Genomic DNA, 17,572 nt, shown 5'->3' with positions numbered 1-17,572 from the left:
CCTTTAAATTCATAAAAAATGATACTAATTTTAACAGATAAATCTTAAATCTTAGATCTTAAATATTAAACCCTAAATCATAAATCTTAAATCATAGATCCAAACTCAAACCCTATACCCTAAACATAGATCTTAGACCATATACCTTTAACCGAAATCTTAAATCCTAAACCCAAACCGTCAATCCTAAAATCCAAATTTTGTACCGTAAAATTTAAATCTTAAACCCTAAACCCAAACCATATACCTTATATCCAAAATCATAAAATTTAAACCCAAATCGTAAACATTATACCTAAACCCTATAGTGTCTAAGTCTAGAGTTTAGATTTAAAGTTTACAATTTGGATTTAGAGTCTAGTATTTGAGTTTATGACATACAATCTTGGTTTATGATTTACGGTTTGAGTTTATGATTTAGGTATATGATTTTGGTTTATGGTTTAAAATTTGAGTTTAGAGTATAAGATTTAAATTTAGGGTCTAGAGTTTGGATAAAAGATTTACGGTTTAGGATTTAGGATTTAATATTAAAGTTTAGCGATTATGATTTAATTGGCGATATCAGCACCGTTAAAATTGAAGTCATTTTCTTTTAAACTATTTTTATTATTTTTATTTAGTTTTTTTTTTTTTTACGTTTTTATTTAGTTATCTACATAGCATTTTAGTTGGTCCTAGAAGATGAGGTGAATTTAAAAGTTTTATCCAAATAAATGAAGGATAACCTAAGTTTTGTTCGTCAAAACACACGTCAAAGATTTTCTTGCAAATAATAAAAAATTTTTAGGCCAAACTGCAATTTCTGTTACGTGTCCCTCCCCAAAATGGGAAACCGGCGGTGGTGTTACCACATTTAAACAGTCTCACATAATTCACGTTTACTTGAAGCACAAGGAAGATGGTGGTAAAAGGAGAGTTTTATGTGTTGTATTAAAAAAAAGGTTTAGCCAAGTGACTCATACAAATACACACATGAATGTCATCGACTAAAATCAGGGGCTGTATGTGTTCATGCTTCCTTTCCCTAAAGCCTCTAAATGCGTTTGTTAATAATTTGCAACATACTCTCTTCTCTATTCCTACTGTCTCCAAAGATTGCAAAAATTGATTCTCAACACCATATAAAAGAGGCTTAAATATATGATTTAATCACTAATAGTCTTAATGAGGTTGTTCTATTAGATAAGTTAGAGGAAATGTATGGAAGAACCCTAAACGGTTAGTCCTTCCCCAAGATCATTCATCAGAAGTATTGGCTTTTCTTATAAGGACTTGGAAGCTTAAATATTTTCTTGGGGATTCAGCTGCTGCAGCCAGCAGTGGAGTCTGTATGTCCCCAGTTTTCTTTCGCTGCTTTAGTTTTTCTTGGTTACCTTTCCATTACGAGACATATTCTAAATAACAGGTTAGAATGCACTTTACAGAGAAGAGATACTGATCAACTCTCTTGCTGGCATTTTAGCAAACTGCGGTTGATTGTTCTAATGGAAGACGATCATGCAACTAAGAAAAAGAAATCTATCCATATTTCCTTAGGCAGCAAACAAACAGAGGAAGCTGCCATATAATGGGATGGCTGATATATTTGTAAGTATGCTGGGTTTATATAAACAATGTAGTTATTTCTCTGGAGGGGTAAAAAGTAACAAGCCTAAGATACCTTAAACGAGAGCTTTGAAACATACTACTATTTTAGTACGTTTATATATATATTATATCTTTATGCGGTATTCATGGATGATTATACTTCTGTTGAAACAGAAATATCCTCAGAAAGCGTAGAAGAATTATGAAGAGGAGCTGGGGGAATTTGCAAAACAGGCCTAGGTGGGACTTCAAGAACGTCCAAGTTTCCTTCCATCATCTCTACCACTCTGTTCATCGGTGGACGATCTGATGGAGAAGACTGAATACACCACAAACCCACCAGTGTCATCTTCTTTGCTATCTCCTCCTCTTCGCTGATGATTCCATTCTCCTTAAGCCGTTCATTCTCTCCTTTCTCAAGATCCTTAATTCCTTATATATCCAATCTGGAAAGTACATTGAACTTGCGTTTGATGCAGAGTTTTGATCAGCTCGTTCTTTGTTCCTTGCTCCAATCATCTCAAGGACTAGCATACCGTAGCTGTACACATCTGACTTGTGGGAGACTTTACCATACATTCTTGAAAACACCTCAGGTGCAATGTACCCTATCGTTCCTCTTGTGCCCAGTAGTGACAAGATACTTTCCTTCTTCTTGCAAAGCTTAGCAAGGCCAAAGTCTGAAACTTTTGGGCACAGTATATTATGTGGTTTGATGTCAAAATGTACAATCCTTGCTTTGCAGCCATGGTGCAAGTACTCTAGACCTCGAGCAACTCCTAGAGAGATATTGTATAGTGTCATTCAATCCAAACTCGTTGAAGCATTTTTCGAGATAAACCTATCAAGCGATCCATTTTCAAGAAATTCATAAAGAATTTGGCGCAGCGTCAAGTTTCAAGTTGAGGTTCGTTGAGTCTAAGAATACCCGAACGTCGACTTGCTTCTCGTATTTCGTTGATTCAATTGAATAACCGAAAACAAGGGAGATAAGAACTTCAAAGTTCTGATTTATGATTCAATATTAACGTAATCTTTACAATAGGAGATGACTCCTTTATATACTGAAACTAACGACATCCTATAATGACGTATAGATGACTTATCTAGTCCTATACTTAAAACAACTAAATACAAAATGATAAGTTAGAATCCTAACAAGATACTGATTACACGAACTCGGTTTAGAATACAACCGAGAGACTAAACCGGTGTGGATGCGCTGCATCAGTCCCTCCGGGTGAGAAAAGATTCGCCCACGAATCTGGCTTGTCATCCTCACACAATGGGTACAAACTCTTGCCAGTGAAGAAACTGGGTTTTGTAAGTGTAAGTTTGTCGGAGCTGCACTCGGCAATCAGTACATCTGAGACTCTCGAACACTTCAAGTCGTGTGAAACTTTGCGACCTCATCTTTTGGAGCTTAATGTAAGATGCATTCATAATGTATTCCGCTGAAGCTCCCAACATGCAAGATGACTTAGAAAAGACGTTATTGCAGTTATGTTGTGGCATCTTGCGTGAAACTGGATCGACATACCACCGTTTGCTTGTTCCGCAAGCAATGTCCCTCCAATTAAAGAATGTAATAGACATGGAAATGAAATCCAGATGTTTGCTACAGACAGCTTTGATTTGCCTCGCCAAAACTCCATCCAGTGTCGAATCCATGTCAATGAGGACTTTTGATACGTCCACCAATGATACCACACCAAACAATAACACATGGCCATATGTGCCCAAGTGAAACTGATGTGAGAAACGAGAAGAGGTGTGACGGTGAAACATAACAAGTTTACGGCAATGTAGTAAAATGTTGGCCTCCCCCACGTCACCAATAATAAGCACTACAATGAAAGGTAACACCAAAAGTTTGTTCTTCACACTACTGAAATGATTCTCGACCGGTTTTGAGACACCTTGCTCCATGTAATACAACACACTATCTTCCCACATTTGGCCTGCCATGATCCTTTTGTAGGCCCATGATAACCATAAAAACAGATGAGTCTCCGTTCCCGTTACAATGCATGCCAAGAAAAAGAAACAATTCATGTAGGATTTTGGGATAATCCAAGCTCCACTTTGACAAATAATACTCAATATCAAATTCCACTCAAAGCTGAACTTGTGTTTCTCTCTGTACCATAAGCAACTGTAGCAACGGACTAGAAGAAGTAACTGGAGGTGGTGTAAACGAGCCTTGTCTGTCTTGGCATCAAGCATGAATTTCATATCGAAGAAACTCATTATCATACGCAAACAGAGACAATATCGATCTTGTTTGTCCAGGCAAACAGGAAAAATGCCTTCTTCCACAGGCCAGACGCCAAACCGAAACTTAGTCCATGCTGCGAGCGAGAAAACAGAGGTGGGTATACAAACGCAAAACAGAGAGCCTGAATAAAATGGCTTACTTAATGCGCAAGCAACGTCACTCCACCACATGGTTCCAAGAGAGATGTAGTTTAATCTCAATTGTATACTACACGCAGCTCTTATACCCCAAAATGAACTTCCACCTTTGAGAACTCCTAGTGGCCACACAGACTTATATTTCCCCATGTCCACAAATATGAAGACCATGCAAGAGCTGGGGTAAAGCGCCACACACCGTGAACAAATGACAGAACAGAGAAAGCTTCGAACTATCATAATCTCCATTTCTGTCAGATCCATGGCAAGACCAACATAAGAGACGATGCCGCTAACGATCAAACCCCAAACAACGCATAACTTGTTCTCCTGCCTCTTTAGAGAAGGAAGTTCACAAAGGAGAAAAACAAGAGAATGGTGGTAGTGTAGATTTGGTAACTCGGTTAGAACTTGAATACTGAACCGGTCCTCAAATAAATCCACTGTGGCACTCAGACCCATTCTGAGAATAAAAATACACGATCTCACGCATTTAAAAACACATTGCGTACTATGCACGTGTCGGAAAGAACACCACCGGCAGGACCATAAATATGAAAGGACGACGCATACAAGGACGTGACTCCATGGTGCACATGAAAAGTCAGACTCCATTACACCAACTAATGCAAATGGCAAGAGAGTGTCAACGGCAGAGTCAAAGAGTGGAACCAAAAAGACTAAACAATCAACTTCCTGGACTTGCACAAACTTCACTTTGAAAAGCTTCCTTGAACCACCATCATACGGAGCAACGCTACCCATGAGATAATTCCATTTGACTTTGATCATGTAAGTCACTTGGTCTACCAAGAGAATTTCACAATGGAAAAATTCAAGGCATGGATGACAATGACTATCAGGTACCACCGTTAAAGCTCCCAAAAGGATAACGACATCAGAGAAATCCATGACCGTCTTTAAAACACGCCAACGAATACAAAGTTGTGGTCTCAGTCGCGGCTGAAACCATTCCCTGACCAGCATGTGCCGTACATATCGAATAAATGCACTGTCTTGAGAGAAAACAAACACTAGGTTGGTATATTCTGTGCTCTCTTGCTTCTGAACTATAACACCCACCGAAATTGGCATCAAACCAGCAATAGGTTCCTTCGAAGATGAGAATATAAAATCCCAAAATTTCCAAAAGGAGAGTGGCGTGAACAACAAAATAGATGCAAATTCATGTGATAACCACTTCCTCAAGAAACATGTCACAGGATTTCGTGAATGGTTTGGTGTTGCTACACTCGACGTAAAGAAACTTGTGTAACCAAACACAAACTGGTAAGAAGATAAACAACTTTTTGAGTCTTCATTGCCAAGATCTCCCTCTGCCAAATTTGATTCTGAAGGGAGGATATCCAATCCTTTAATTTGACTTGCTGTAAAGCTTCGATGCAAATCAACTTTTGCTAATGTCCACTGACTTAGCAACAAAAGAGCACGTAAGTTTTGATTCACGTCACTGAACCCTTGGTCGTCTTTAGCATAGACACCATAGCATGCATATTTTTCACTAACGCCGTCAATTACCGTATCTTTGTAAGTCTCATCATAATATCTCAAACGGAGATAAGAATTTTCTCTTTGATCTCGAGCCGGCAGGTTGCCACCCTTCTCGTGATCCCTTCTGTGATGAAAAGAAATTACTGTGTCTCTTTCTTCTGAATAACTCTTTGGAATATGCTGAGCAAAATCCACTAGTTGATCTCTATGGTCATAGATACCTCCAGTCAAGATGGACTCTATCGAGCATCCCTTCGCATTATCGTAAATAGGTTCATCATCATAGATGTCGAAAATAGGTTCTCCATACATCTCAACGTTGTTGTAGAAATCTTCTTCCTTTTGAGAAAAGAGATATGGTTGCTCATTTCCCATCCACCCGTGAAGATTTACTTCCTTGTCTCTACCATGAGATTCTGGAAGATCAACTTCGAAACCGAGCTCACAACTCAGATCCTTTTGATCATGGATCTGATAACATGCTCGATGATCCCGGCGATGTACTTCCTCCACGAAAGGGTTCTCTTCCGCATCAGTCGATCCATCCTCAGTCGGATATCTCCTGCGATCATATGCAGTCTCCGCCAACTCCCTCTCCGAGTTGTATAACATCGAATGCTCCAAGCACCGGATACCACCGTGAAACACAGGAAGTTCCACACTGAATCCCATCTCTCTACTTCTTTCCACACGATCATGGTGTTGGGATTGAACTCTGTTACGATGATGTACTTCTTCTGCAAAGGGGTTTTTCTCTGCTTCGGTCGATCCATCATCTGAGGGCTCCTTCCTACGACCTCGATCATGGCGCAAATACACTGACTTAGCTATTTCGCTCAAAGAGTTGTGAATGGCCAACTGAGAGTTCTCTTGCATTGCCACAAGAATATTTCGTAGTTTGTCCCATTCGTTAACAGGTTCATCCTGCGGATTGACTGTAAGCCTTGGGGACATGATTAAACTTCAAGAAATTTACTTAAAAGACTAAAAAAAAAAAATTCCTGACAGGAAAGCTTCGGCTCTGATACCAAACTGGCGCAGCTTCAAGTTGAGGTTCGTTGAGTCTAAGAATACCCGAACGTCGACTTGCTTCTCGTATTTCGTTGATTCAATTGAATAACCGAAAACAAGGGAGATAAGAACTTCAAAGTTCTGATTTATGATTCAATATTAACGTAATCTTTACAATAGGAGATGACTCCTTTATATACTGAAACTAACGACATCCTATAATGACGTATAGATGACTTATCTAGTCCTATACTTAAAACAACTAAATACAAAATGATAAGTTAGAATCCTAACAAGATACTGATTACACGAACTCGGTTTAGAATACAACCGAGAGACTAAACCGGTGTGGATGCGCTGCATCAGAATTGCTCTCTTTGAACCTTCAGCGCAGAATCCAAGTAGGTCTACAATGTTGACATGAGAAGTTTTGCTCATGCTTGCAACTTCATTGATGAAGTCTTCCCCATTTCCCTTTGAGTCTTTCAGGATCTTCACGGCAACATTACGACCATCAGGAAGGGTTCCTTTGTAAACCGTTCCAAAATCGCCTATCCCAACCCTTTCAGCGAATGACTTTGTAATTATCTTTACTTGCGCGTAGCTATACTGTTTCAGTGGAATAAGGGCCTTCAGACCGTGTTGTCTTAGATCATCTGATGTCTTCTTTGTACAGCACATGACGTAGAAGATTCCTAGCATAAATAAGCTGACCACTGATCCCCAAAAAACAACTCCGAATCCTAAGACGAAAACAATCCAAAAGTTTTGATAATAAAATTAAGATGTTGCCGTACGATATATGGTAATCAAATCAGATTTATTGAAAGAAAAGGAGAAAGGTGAGTACCTAGTTTCGCTTTGATAGAAAAACCTGCATCAAATAGAACCCATTAGGAAAGAACAATACTTAGGTTCACCCTGGGTGAACTTAAGAATTCACCTATTTCCTTATTTTAATTAAGTTACCATATATAGATTAATGATACATAAATGAATGAATAAATAAATAATAAACTTTTAAAATACTAAAATAGCTAAAAAATAATAACAAAATTTTTAACCAAACTTTAGATCATAAATTTTAAACCTTAAATCTAAACACAAACCCTAAACCCAAATTTTAAACTCAAACCCTAAACCATAAATCCAAACCTATACCCTAGATTTAAATTATATACCCTAACCCTAAACCATAAACCCAAACTTATACCCTAGATTTAAATTATATACCCTAAATCCTAAACCCTAAACTCAAACCTATACCCTAGACCTAAATCTAGACTCTAAACCCAAACTTTTAGGGTATAGAGTTTGGATTTGTGGTTCACAGTTTGAGATTAAAGTTTAGGGTTTAGGTTTAGAGTTTAGGTTTAGAGTTTACGCTTTAGGTTTAGGGTTTACGGTTTGGGTTTAGGGTTTAGAATTTGAGTTTAGATTTATGATTTAGGGTATATAATTTAGGTTTGAGTTTATGGTTTAGGGTTTAGGGTTTGAGTTTAAAATTTAGAATTTAAAATTTGGGTTTAGAGTTTGTGTTTAGATTTAGGGTTTAAAATTTATGATTTAAAGTTTAAGGTTAAAATTTTCGTTATTATTTTTTAACTATTTTAGTATTTTAAAAGTTTATTATTTATTTATTTATTTATGTGTCATTAATCTATATATGGTAACTTGATTAGAATAAGGAAAGAGATGAATTCTTAAGTTCACCTCAGGGGTGAACCTAAGTATTGTTGAAAAGTATTTGTTTGAATCAATGTATAAGAAATAGCGTGTATGCGAAATATTAGGAGCTCAAGGGCTTATTAGTTGACAAATTCTTAATCATTTATTAAGTATTTTACATTTATATTAGATATTTCTTTAAAAATAATATTTAACAAGAACCTAAAAAATAAATATACTAAAAAGAAATCAAAGTAAAAGAGAAAAAAATCATCACTTGATTTTGGATGAAATAACTAGTGAATATGATATAATTAACTACTTTGATGAAAAAAATATACTAAAAAGAAATCAAAGTAAGAGAGAAAAAGAACATCACTTGATTATTGATAACTTGACAATGAATATAATATAACTAATTTAGTTATATCCTATTTTAACGTAACTGATTTATCGGATTAAAATTGGTTTATATAGATTTAAACAAATTTGAATTGCTTTAAAATGAAAATATCTCTGACTGATCTAAACACAACAATTGTGAGTGCAGGTGGTGGGAGTACGAATTCGAATGTGAGTGATTACAGTTTCAAATGCTATTAAACAATTCGTACGACTAGCGGTTAGAAATGGGTTCGCTTACGAATTATGATTGGTTGACTAGTACAGGCATCAATGGTTTAATAAAAATTATCCATATTAAAATATTATATATTTATAAAAGATAATTAATAATAATATTTCTACGCTTTTTCAGTTTAATTATGATGATAAAAATGAAGTGTTTCTTTTATAAATATTATTATTATATTTTTAATATTTCTTTTGATTTCTATATATCTATATATTAGTGGTTAATTTTTTATAGAGACTATTTAAGTTCAAAGTTCTTATGAAAATAGTTTAATACTTTTTATTTATCCACCAACAACCATAATAAACATTAGAAAAAATAAATTTTGAATTTTGAGAAGCTTACAAAACGGTTGAAAACATTTTTATGATTGTTTTAAGCATCAACGAACAGTACCAGCCACACAGTGTTGGCAGGTGGTAGCTACAAAAACAATCAAGTTCTTAAACCATTATAGGACGAAAAGCGCTTATGAATCAACTAGACTGATTTTTTAAACATTAACTGGAATTGACAGAATTTTTCAAAAGAGGTGGTTCTGGCAAAAGACACATGTAAGCAAGAGATCTTACCCCAATAGAGATGATCACATATATGGGTATGATCCCAACCGTCACAGTAGCAAACAAATCTGCTTGAAAGCTGAGTGTATCCACATGCACCCTCAGAGACCATGCACAAGGAACAATCTTGGTTAAACGCAAGCTCAAAACCTTCTTCAAGAGCCTTCTTCAGATTATCTGGAGTCGGTGTTCTCTCTAGTGTATCCAAGATGCAGGAATACTGACATTTCTTCTGCAAATACCCTTGAAGTCATTTATAAGGCCTCTAACCCCGCTAAGCAAAGCGGAAGAGAGGTTTCTAGTTACATAGTAACTCCTCACATCATCATGACAAGAAAGCTCTCCAACATAAGTAGAAACAGACTGTGAAAGCTCTACGGGGCAGTCGTAATAAATTGTCAGCATTTCGGTGTCCGGAGCAAATGGGATGACATTTTCTTCAAATGGCGCACTTACTGGGTTTAGCGGACAAAGATTGCTGATATAATCCGATCTTGAAAGTCTTATGACACGAGAATCATAGTTCACTTCTAAGATTCTGAACTTGACAGAGGAGATGCTAAGCTCTGCGAAACTTGCGTTGCATTCAAGTTTGAAGTCAGGATTCCCGCATTCTTCTCTACCAGGAATCCAGAAAGGGTACATGAGTTCTTTTTGATCCCCACAGCTAAACGAGGCACTACAACGTCTGCGAATGTCATCAGCTGAAATTATACAAGTTTATTAGTGGTAAACTTGAATAATGGTATCAACAGTGGTAAAATCGAAAATGTTGCGGAATTCGTGGTTCTTCTGATACCACTTGTAGAGTCAATCGTAACTCTAACAAGACTTCCTTGGGGATTCGTAACATCCCCTGGTCCCTTTGATCTTTCCCATTGATTCAATCCTTGTTCATGACACAAGAGTTTTTAACCCAGTTCGCGGCCGCATCACACTACATCTGGGGTGGATCCAGGATCCACAACATCCACTATGAAGTATCGGAAAACACCTCCGATGTGGTTTACAAGATCATTACTCTCTCTGTTCCTGGGTATGCAAACCCTAGAGAGTATAAAGAGATAATACAAGAGTACATGGCTAAGAGCTAAGCCTAGAACAACAAATCATCTTTAGCTTACTCTATCTCTCTAAGAGACGCCATGGAAGCTCCCTCTGGATACTTTGAGGCTCGTGCCTCCTAGAAGCTTGGCTTTGAGATCCCTGTCGTGATCTCTCCTTCTTTGTATTGTCAGCACTTAACCTAATGGGCTTTATCGATTAGGCCCATAGGTTGTCCACGCGTAACTTGTGCAACTTGGCCCAGCCGATGAACAAGTCTGATGGGCTTGACCAAACCTCACAAATCTCCACCTGTTTGGTCCAAGTCCATAACCCTTCTTTTGTGCTCGACATATCCTGAAACTTGAGCAAACCTGCTCATCCTCTGCATCTCCATGTCTTCTCTTATCTCTTCTCACTTCTCTTAGCTCCATCTTGAGCTTAGCTTGAAGCCCTCTCATGATCTTCTTGAAACCTGCATAAGCTTACACTTATACACCACAACTGCTTAAGTAGATTAAACACGTAAATCCACTTAGCCCCATCAATGAAAATAGACATCATGCTTGATGAAGGGTATGTGACAATCCCATTGCCATTCTGAATTTCCATCACCTTCATTCATTGTCTTGAGTTGCTAACCCAGCTGCTACACTCCAAGTGTCAAGCTCAACTCCTCACTGACGTTGTGCTACTTCATATCTTGTTTCCCTCGTGAACTTATCAACAACACAACCTTGTTGTCAAAATCACGAACCTGTTCAAGTGCTTGAACAGACACCTGAACATCTTTCTGCAAGTTGATTTTCTCCTTGGCCATTCGATTCCACTCATGTGCACTGAGCCTTGAACCAAAATTACCTGAATTATGTGAAGCTACCTTCGAACCATATATGCTTTAAACCTGAAACAACCTCTGATTCTCTACTTGTTTAAAACACTCCAGCCTTGAACACGTTTTGTACCGCTGTTACTCTGAACAGGACCCGCCATCCAATCATCACTGCTGGACAGACTTTCGACACAACCTTGGTTCACCCTTTATGTTGTTAACAAACATTGCTACCACATAATCCTCCTTGAATCAACCGCAAACCCTTGAAGTCACTCATGCTCCATATCTCTGAAACAGTCTTTGACTTACCCTTGATGTTCTTGAACAGACTGCACTTGAGCATCACTTTGTACCGCTGCACAAGCAGGACACACCGCCTAACACCACCTGATTAGGAAGACTTTCGACACAAACATCTTTGCTCCACCATCTGATCAACCTGTTCTGCAACAACAGAACCCCACTAACAGATTTAGACCCCACTGCTAGTTAAATGAACTGAGCCTCATACCATCCAATCCATGATACGCCTTGGCTCTCCTCACTAGCTGCCTGTGATATCTATCTAGAATGCCTGATATCTCTCCTTTACTCAGCTGTGAATTCCTTTCCTCAATACCCTTCTTGTACTGAGATGTATCCAACACCGAAACTTGTGCATCACCATCAACGACTTGAACACGCCTGCTAGTCATTGAACCTGCCATTAGCCAATGGACTTCCTTGAGGAAACTTCCTCTCTTCTATGATGCAATCATATATCCAGAACTACACTTGTTCTGTTCCCTTAAATGCAATCGGCTTTTCCTTGCATTTAGACTTTCATGAAGCTTCTTTCAGTTCCATGTCTTGAGCTTAAGATGAGCCTGCTTTTGGAGAACAAGTCTTACTCTTCCTAAGATGGACAAACTGTAAGACACTTCCCTGCAATCCCTGCAAACTGTAAGACACTTCCCTGATATCCCTGCAATGTCTTCTAACAGTTTCTTACTTTGCTTCATCTCACAATTCTTCATCTTCACTGCTCAATATTTCAGTATCTCTTGATACTTACTTCCCTTCAGTTTAACCAAGCACTTCACCACGTTTCCTCTTGCATCATACTCGGCTCAGATTTCGTGGTCCTCTGTATCAACCTCACTGCAGTGTATTCCTGATACATATGCCGATTTACTTGTCTCGCCTACAAGTTCCCTTATGTAAGACTCCTCTTACAAATCTTCTGATGATGCGCCTTGTACTTGTTAACTGATCCTGACACCTTCTGGCCTTGACATTCTGAACATATCCACAAGCCCCTTATCATGGATATAACCTTTCCCCTTCAGCTCTTACTCCCTTGAGCTGACAAAGTTGCTAACCCGAAACTTCTACCTTTCAGCTGAACCAATCAAGACATCTTCTAAACCAGTGACTCACTCCACCTGGAGTCAGATTATATATATCCCTGATGCATCAATCCTTATATAATCTCAGTGGCTCCACCTGAATCAAATAACCCTTTAGAAGTACCATGTCTCTGTAACTAAGTTTCTGCAACTGTTCAATGTTCCTGTCGACCCTTGAACATATCTCTCATCATACATGCCTGTGATACTCTTGAGATACTCCCTTACAGCTTATGTCGTGTCAAACTCGAACTCATGACGAGTTTCTCAAGCTGTAACTATACTCGAACCATAACCTGTTCAAGCATGAAGTTCCGACCTGGTCAAGTCTGCAAATTTCTCCTTTTGCCTTTGAGCTTCAATTCTTATCCGAGAGCTCCACCTTGACCACTGTGGTCGTGACACCAAAACCGGCATCCTTTACTTCTTCTCTGAGTCTATTCATCTGGAATTGCCGACTCAGACATCCATGACGATTTCTCTAAGGTATAACTCACACATGCTTCTCCTAGCTGTGGTAGCGACTTTCTGCTTCTTGAACAAGTGTTGATGACTGTTGTCTTATAACCTTTATCCTCAGGATTACAACCTGTCGTAACAACCTGTTCAACCCGATTCCGCCTGCGCATTTTCCTCTGCCTTTGAACAGAATCTTCAAGCTAAGTCTAACCTTGAATCATCTTTTTATCTTTAGGTTTTCCCCGTCACTCACACGACCTCACTAAAGCTTCTGCATGTTGTTACCATAAATAGCCATTTGCTCCAACATACCCTTGTGTAGGCTTTTACACACTTATCCCATATTTTAGTTTCTTCTTCGTGGAGGTACAACCTATTCCTGTCACACTGACTTGGTGACTTCTCTGGCTTTCTTTTACCAGCCAGAAAACCTTTCCTCTCATGCACCCACGAGTCTGACTTGTACTGACCCAAAACAGAATCACCTCTGTTTCGTCACATTGTTGTCACACGACAACCAACCTGTGCAGCTGCAAGATCTGTTGATCATCTTTCGCAAATACATCCTGCATTCCTTGTGATCTCTGAAACCTTCAGTCCCTGTGAGATTCATGACCTTTGATTCCTTCTCCTTTAAGCCTAGCTTTGACTTAATGTGAGTTTGTATTCCCTTGAGATATCCTCCATCCCAGACGACTCAAATCAATCTCCAACATTCTGATCACGAACACGCCAACCTGTGCAGCTGTTATGCTGCAGCTTGCGCGAGTCTTCCCTTTCTTGCAAACAACCGCTGCATCCCTTGCAAGTCTCTCATCATGATTTCATAGACCTGAAACCATCACGTGCATTAAGATCTTCCACTGTGAACGTTTCTTCCTCTGTCTCTGACGTTGTCTTTGTCTACCACATACAAACGCCATCTGCTTCTTTCCTTGACAATGCCTATCTTTCAGCATCATCCCTGGTTCGTCACTCTTGAAATAATCATGTGATTGTGACTACAAATCTATTGATTCTTCTTCTCCTGAATTTCTAGCTGATGTCGATGCTAACTTGAAGCTCTTGCAGAACCTGAATCGCCACTGCCTCACACCAGAAGCCCTTTGACTCAAAATCCTCAACCAACCTCAACAGCCTGTAGACACTAACTCCTTATCCTGGGAATTTCTTTGTAACAATCTGATTGAACACCTTTCCTTGAACATCTCTCTGAACCGCTGCTGTTGCCAACAGAACCCGCCGCTTAGCTCAACCTGCTAAGAAGACTTTCGACGCAAAGAATTCCTGCTCAACCTCTGCTCAAAAAAATCATTACCTCTGCAACCGTGAAACCTTGTAGACCCATTTGTTTCCCCTCATATGCCTGAGAAGCCAAAACAAACTACTACTGAATCCCAAGCAGAAAACCCGAAACATACTTGTTTCCATCTTGAATCAATCTCGATTTGATACCGCCACCTGTTCAGCCAAACTCTGCCTTGAACAAGTAACTCCTCATTCTCGCAGATCATCCCAGCAGAAAACTATGTGTTATGCCAAACACATATCTGCTTAGAAAACCACACTGCATTCCCTCTGAAAATAGCAGTCTTGTAGTATCTTGTTCTCTGAACCTCTACCCAACTGTAGACTCTCATGATCACACATAGACGAACCTTGCATGAGTCGATCTCTTTCAAACCCTTCTGCAACATCCTTCACGCTGACTAAAGAATACCATCTGAACAGCCATGAAACACTCATATCTTTCAAGGTTCTAAGGCGTCCCCTAGTTCCAAGAATTCCATGAGATACCGAGCTGAAATAACCCCATAGATTAACACACCACCTGCGACTGATATACCATGTAGAGATAACCCAAGAACACCGTGAAATCCCTCACTGAATCTTCAGATAATCCCATACAAAACACCAGTGCGAAAACCCCTTGTGCTCCACTATGCTCTCAACTCCAATAACTTGCAGAATATGAAGAAATCCGAAACTCCAATGCATATAGTCACACACGCCTTGCGACTGCAGATCGAAGACAACTCTAAAACCTCTGTTTCTTACGCTAACAGCCTGCCACCATCTCATCTTGTGAGTAGCCTGAAACCTTTCTCACATAGTAGCAGATTCTTGCACCCCTGGAGAACTGTAGAGAAACCCTGATTTCATAAACTCGAAATCATCTCAACCGATTCAACTGACTTGTGAATCCTTCCTCCGTAAACTTGTGCAACTGCAGCGAAGAACGTCCAACAGGTTTCCTTCGTCTCTTGTAAACCGACAATCTCTTTTACCTGATCTGATCTCGGTGTATTACTCTGATTAGGGTAAAACCACGTGACCACCAGCTTCATATGTCTCTCCTCCTAGAGACGTGGACTCCATGAATCAATGAGCCTATGCTCTGATACCACTTGTTGCGGAATTCGTGGTTCTTCTGATACCACTTGTAGAGTCAATCGTAACTCTAACAAGACTTCCTTGGGGATTCGTAACATCCCCTGGTCCCTTTGATCTTTCCCATTGATTCAATCCTTGTTCATGACACAAGAGTTTTTAACCCAGTTCGCGGCCGCAGCACACTACATCTGGGGTGGATCCAGGATCCACAACATCCACTATGAAGTATCGGAAAACACCTCCGATGTGGTTTACAAGATCATTACTCTCTCTGTTCCTGGGTATGCAAACCCTAGAGAGTATAAAGAGATAATACAAGAGTACATGGCTAAGAGCTAAGCCTAGAACAACAAATCATCTTTAGCTTACTCTATCTCTCTAAGAGACGCCATGGAAGCTCCCTCTGGATACTTTGAGGCTCGTGCCTCCTAGAAGCTTGGCTTTGAGATCCCTGTCGTGATCTCTCCTTCTTTGTATTGTCAGCACTTAACCTAATGGGCTTTATCGATTAGGCCCATAGGTTGTCCACGCGTAACTTGTGCAACTTGGCCCAGCCGATGAACAAGTCTGATGGGCTTGACCAAACCTCACAGAAAATTACCCAACTATTAATAATAGTCTTAGTTAAACTAAATGACCCAACAAAAGGATATGATCCGTTTTTACAAAATATGACAAGCGCTATGAGCATTTACTAACGAAACTGACTGATGTAGAAGCAAAAAAATTCAATTTGTGAAAGAGACCGACTAAATGCTAAGTTAATGTCAATTTGTGGAAGAAGGAAGAAATTTTTTTTGGTAACATAAGGAATAATATTTAAAACCAGTTATGTTTATATCTTGTATCACCTCCTCTTCTATCTCTAGGCTCTAGCCACTGTTAAGGTATGCCTGGAAGTGTGAAATTAACTAAGGGAGATCAAAACATGAGAACACTTAGAGAAATAGATTACTAGTTATTTGATATATTAAAAATCTACCATTTTCAGTTTCAATTTCTGAGCCACAAGAAACTCAATAAATATCTGGAGTTCATCACTATATTCAGACTGCATGTCATTGGTTTATTGGAAGTAAAAATAGATATGAAATGAGAGTGATGCATAAGAAACTTACTATCAGGTGGTGGATAGAGTGGACCGCATTTAACTCCCGATGGAAAGGTTTGGTCGAAGCCACATAAAGCATGAGAGGATAAACATTCTTGACAAGCATTCTCATCGATATTCAACTTCACCTCAAACCCTTCTCTAAGAGCATTTTCCAAGTGTGTCATATTTAACTCTTTCTCTTCTGGAAGAAAACTCGTTGGAAGGTTTACGGTGAAACTCTCTCGGCAGGTGTTATGATATTCAGGTTTTTCAGACAGTGAGATCGGACCTATCTCAGGACATTTAGAGCTGGAAAGGTAAGAAAGAAAAGGGTCGCAGAGGTAGAATACATTGACGCTCTTGTAGGTTGGCGAAAGTTCAAAAATTTCTGGGGGCAAGGTTGCATTGGTGAAGGTAGAGGAGCAAAAGGAACCTAAAAGGTCTGTTCTGACAAGAGTGAGAGTGTTAGATGTTTTATTTATTTTCAGAACATAGAACTCTTGGTTTGAGATGATTAAAGAGGTGATGTTATTGATGCAGTGAAGCCGCAGTAATGGGTGACCGCAAACTTCTGGCCGATTCCTACCTGAGAAGGGGAAGCCAGCGGTGACATCCCCGCACTGGAACAGAGCGTCACACCTCCCAATATCTCTTTCACTTGAAGCACAGAGAATTTGGTGAAACCTGTAGAAGATGAAGAACAAGATCATACAAGAAGTGCGGAGACTATACATGATTTTTGTTTGTTATGATTGAACAGAGGAAGTGTGTTTTGGGATAGGTTTGTAAACAGTGGATGTGATTTAAAGAGATAAATATGCATAAACATGAGGACCAAGCCAAGTATATAGTGACAGAAGTGGAGACTTGAAATGTCAGTATTAGTTTACTTCAAAAGACCTTTGTTTCTTATTATTTTTCTCTATGCTGAACATTCAAAGACCGCTCTCTTACCATGTGAAAATT

At 39.1% G+C, this 17,572-nt stretch overlaps 1 protein-coding gene and 1 long non-coding RNA gene across 2 annotated transcripts; both read right to left on the bottom strand.

Moving 5' to 3' along the window:
• Positions 1–6,653: 6,653 nt before the first annotated feature.
• On the bottom strand, positions 6,654–7,617 carry LOC130494676 (uncharacterized). The gene is made up of 2 exons (XR_008939953.1): positions 7,379–7,617; positions 6,654–7,271 (listed from the first exon to the last, which is right to left on the bottom strand). It is a non-coding gene; the product is annotated as an uncharacterized LOC130494676 (long non-coding RNA).
• A 1,016-nt stretch (positions 7,618–8,633) lies between these two features.
• LOC108842010 (LEAF RUST 10 DISEASE-RESISTANCE LOCUS RECEPTOR-LIKE PROTEIN KINASE-like 2.7) lies at positions 8,634–17,469 on the bottom strand. The gene is made up of 2 exons (XM_056996727.1): positions 16,632–17,469; positions 8,634–10,097 (listed from the first exon to the last, which is right to left on the bottom strand). The coding sequence occupies exons 1-2, from the start codon at positions 17,338–17,340 to the stop codon at positions 9,589–9,591; spliced, it is 1,218 nt and encodes a 405-aa protein (XP_056852707.1). The 5' UTR covers positions 17,341–17,469; the 3' UTR covers positions 8,634–9,588.
• Positions 17,470–17,572: the final 103 nt, after the last annotated feature.

This window comes from Raphanus sativus, chromosome 2, assembly GCF_000801105.2.
Source record: "Raphanus sativus cultivar WK10039 chromosome 2, ASM80110v3, whole genome shotgun sequence".
In the NCBI taxonomy this organism is placed as follows: Eukaryota; Viridiplantae; Streptophyta; class Magnoliopsida; order Brassicales; family Brassicaceae; genus Raphanus; species Raphanus sativus.
The sequence above is the reverse complement of the archived record's forward strand: the minus strand, read 5'-3'. Positions and strand labels throughout refer to the sequence as shown.

Coding starts and splice junctions, on each gene's coding strand:
- LOC108842010 (XM_056996727.1), bottom strand. CDS start 17,340: ATGTATAGTCTCCGCACTTCTTGTATGATCTTGTTCTTCATCTTCTAC. Junction 10,098..16,631: donor ACTCTATCCACCACCTGATA/GTAAGTTTCTTA, acceptor GTATAATTTCAG/CTGATGACATTCGCAGACGT.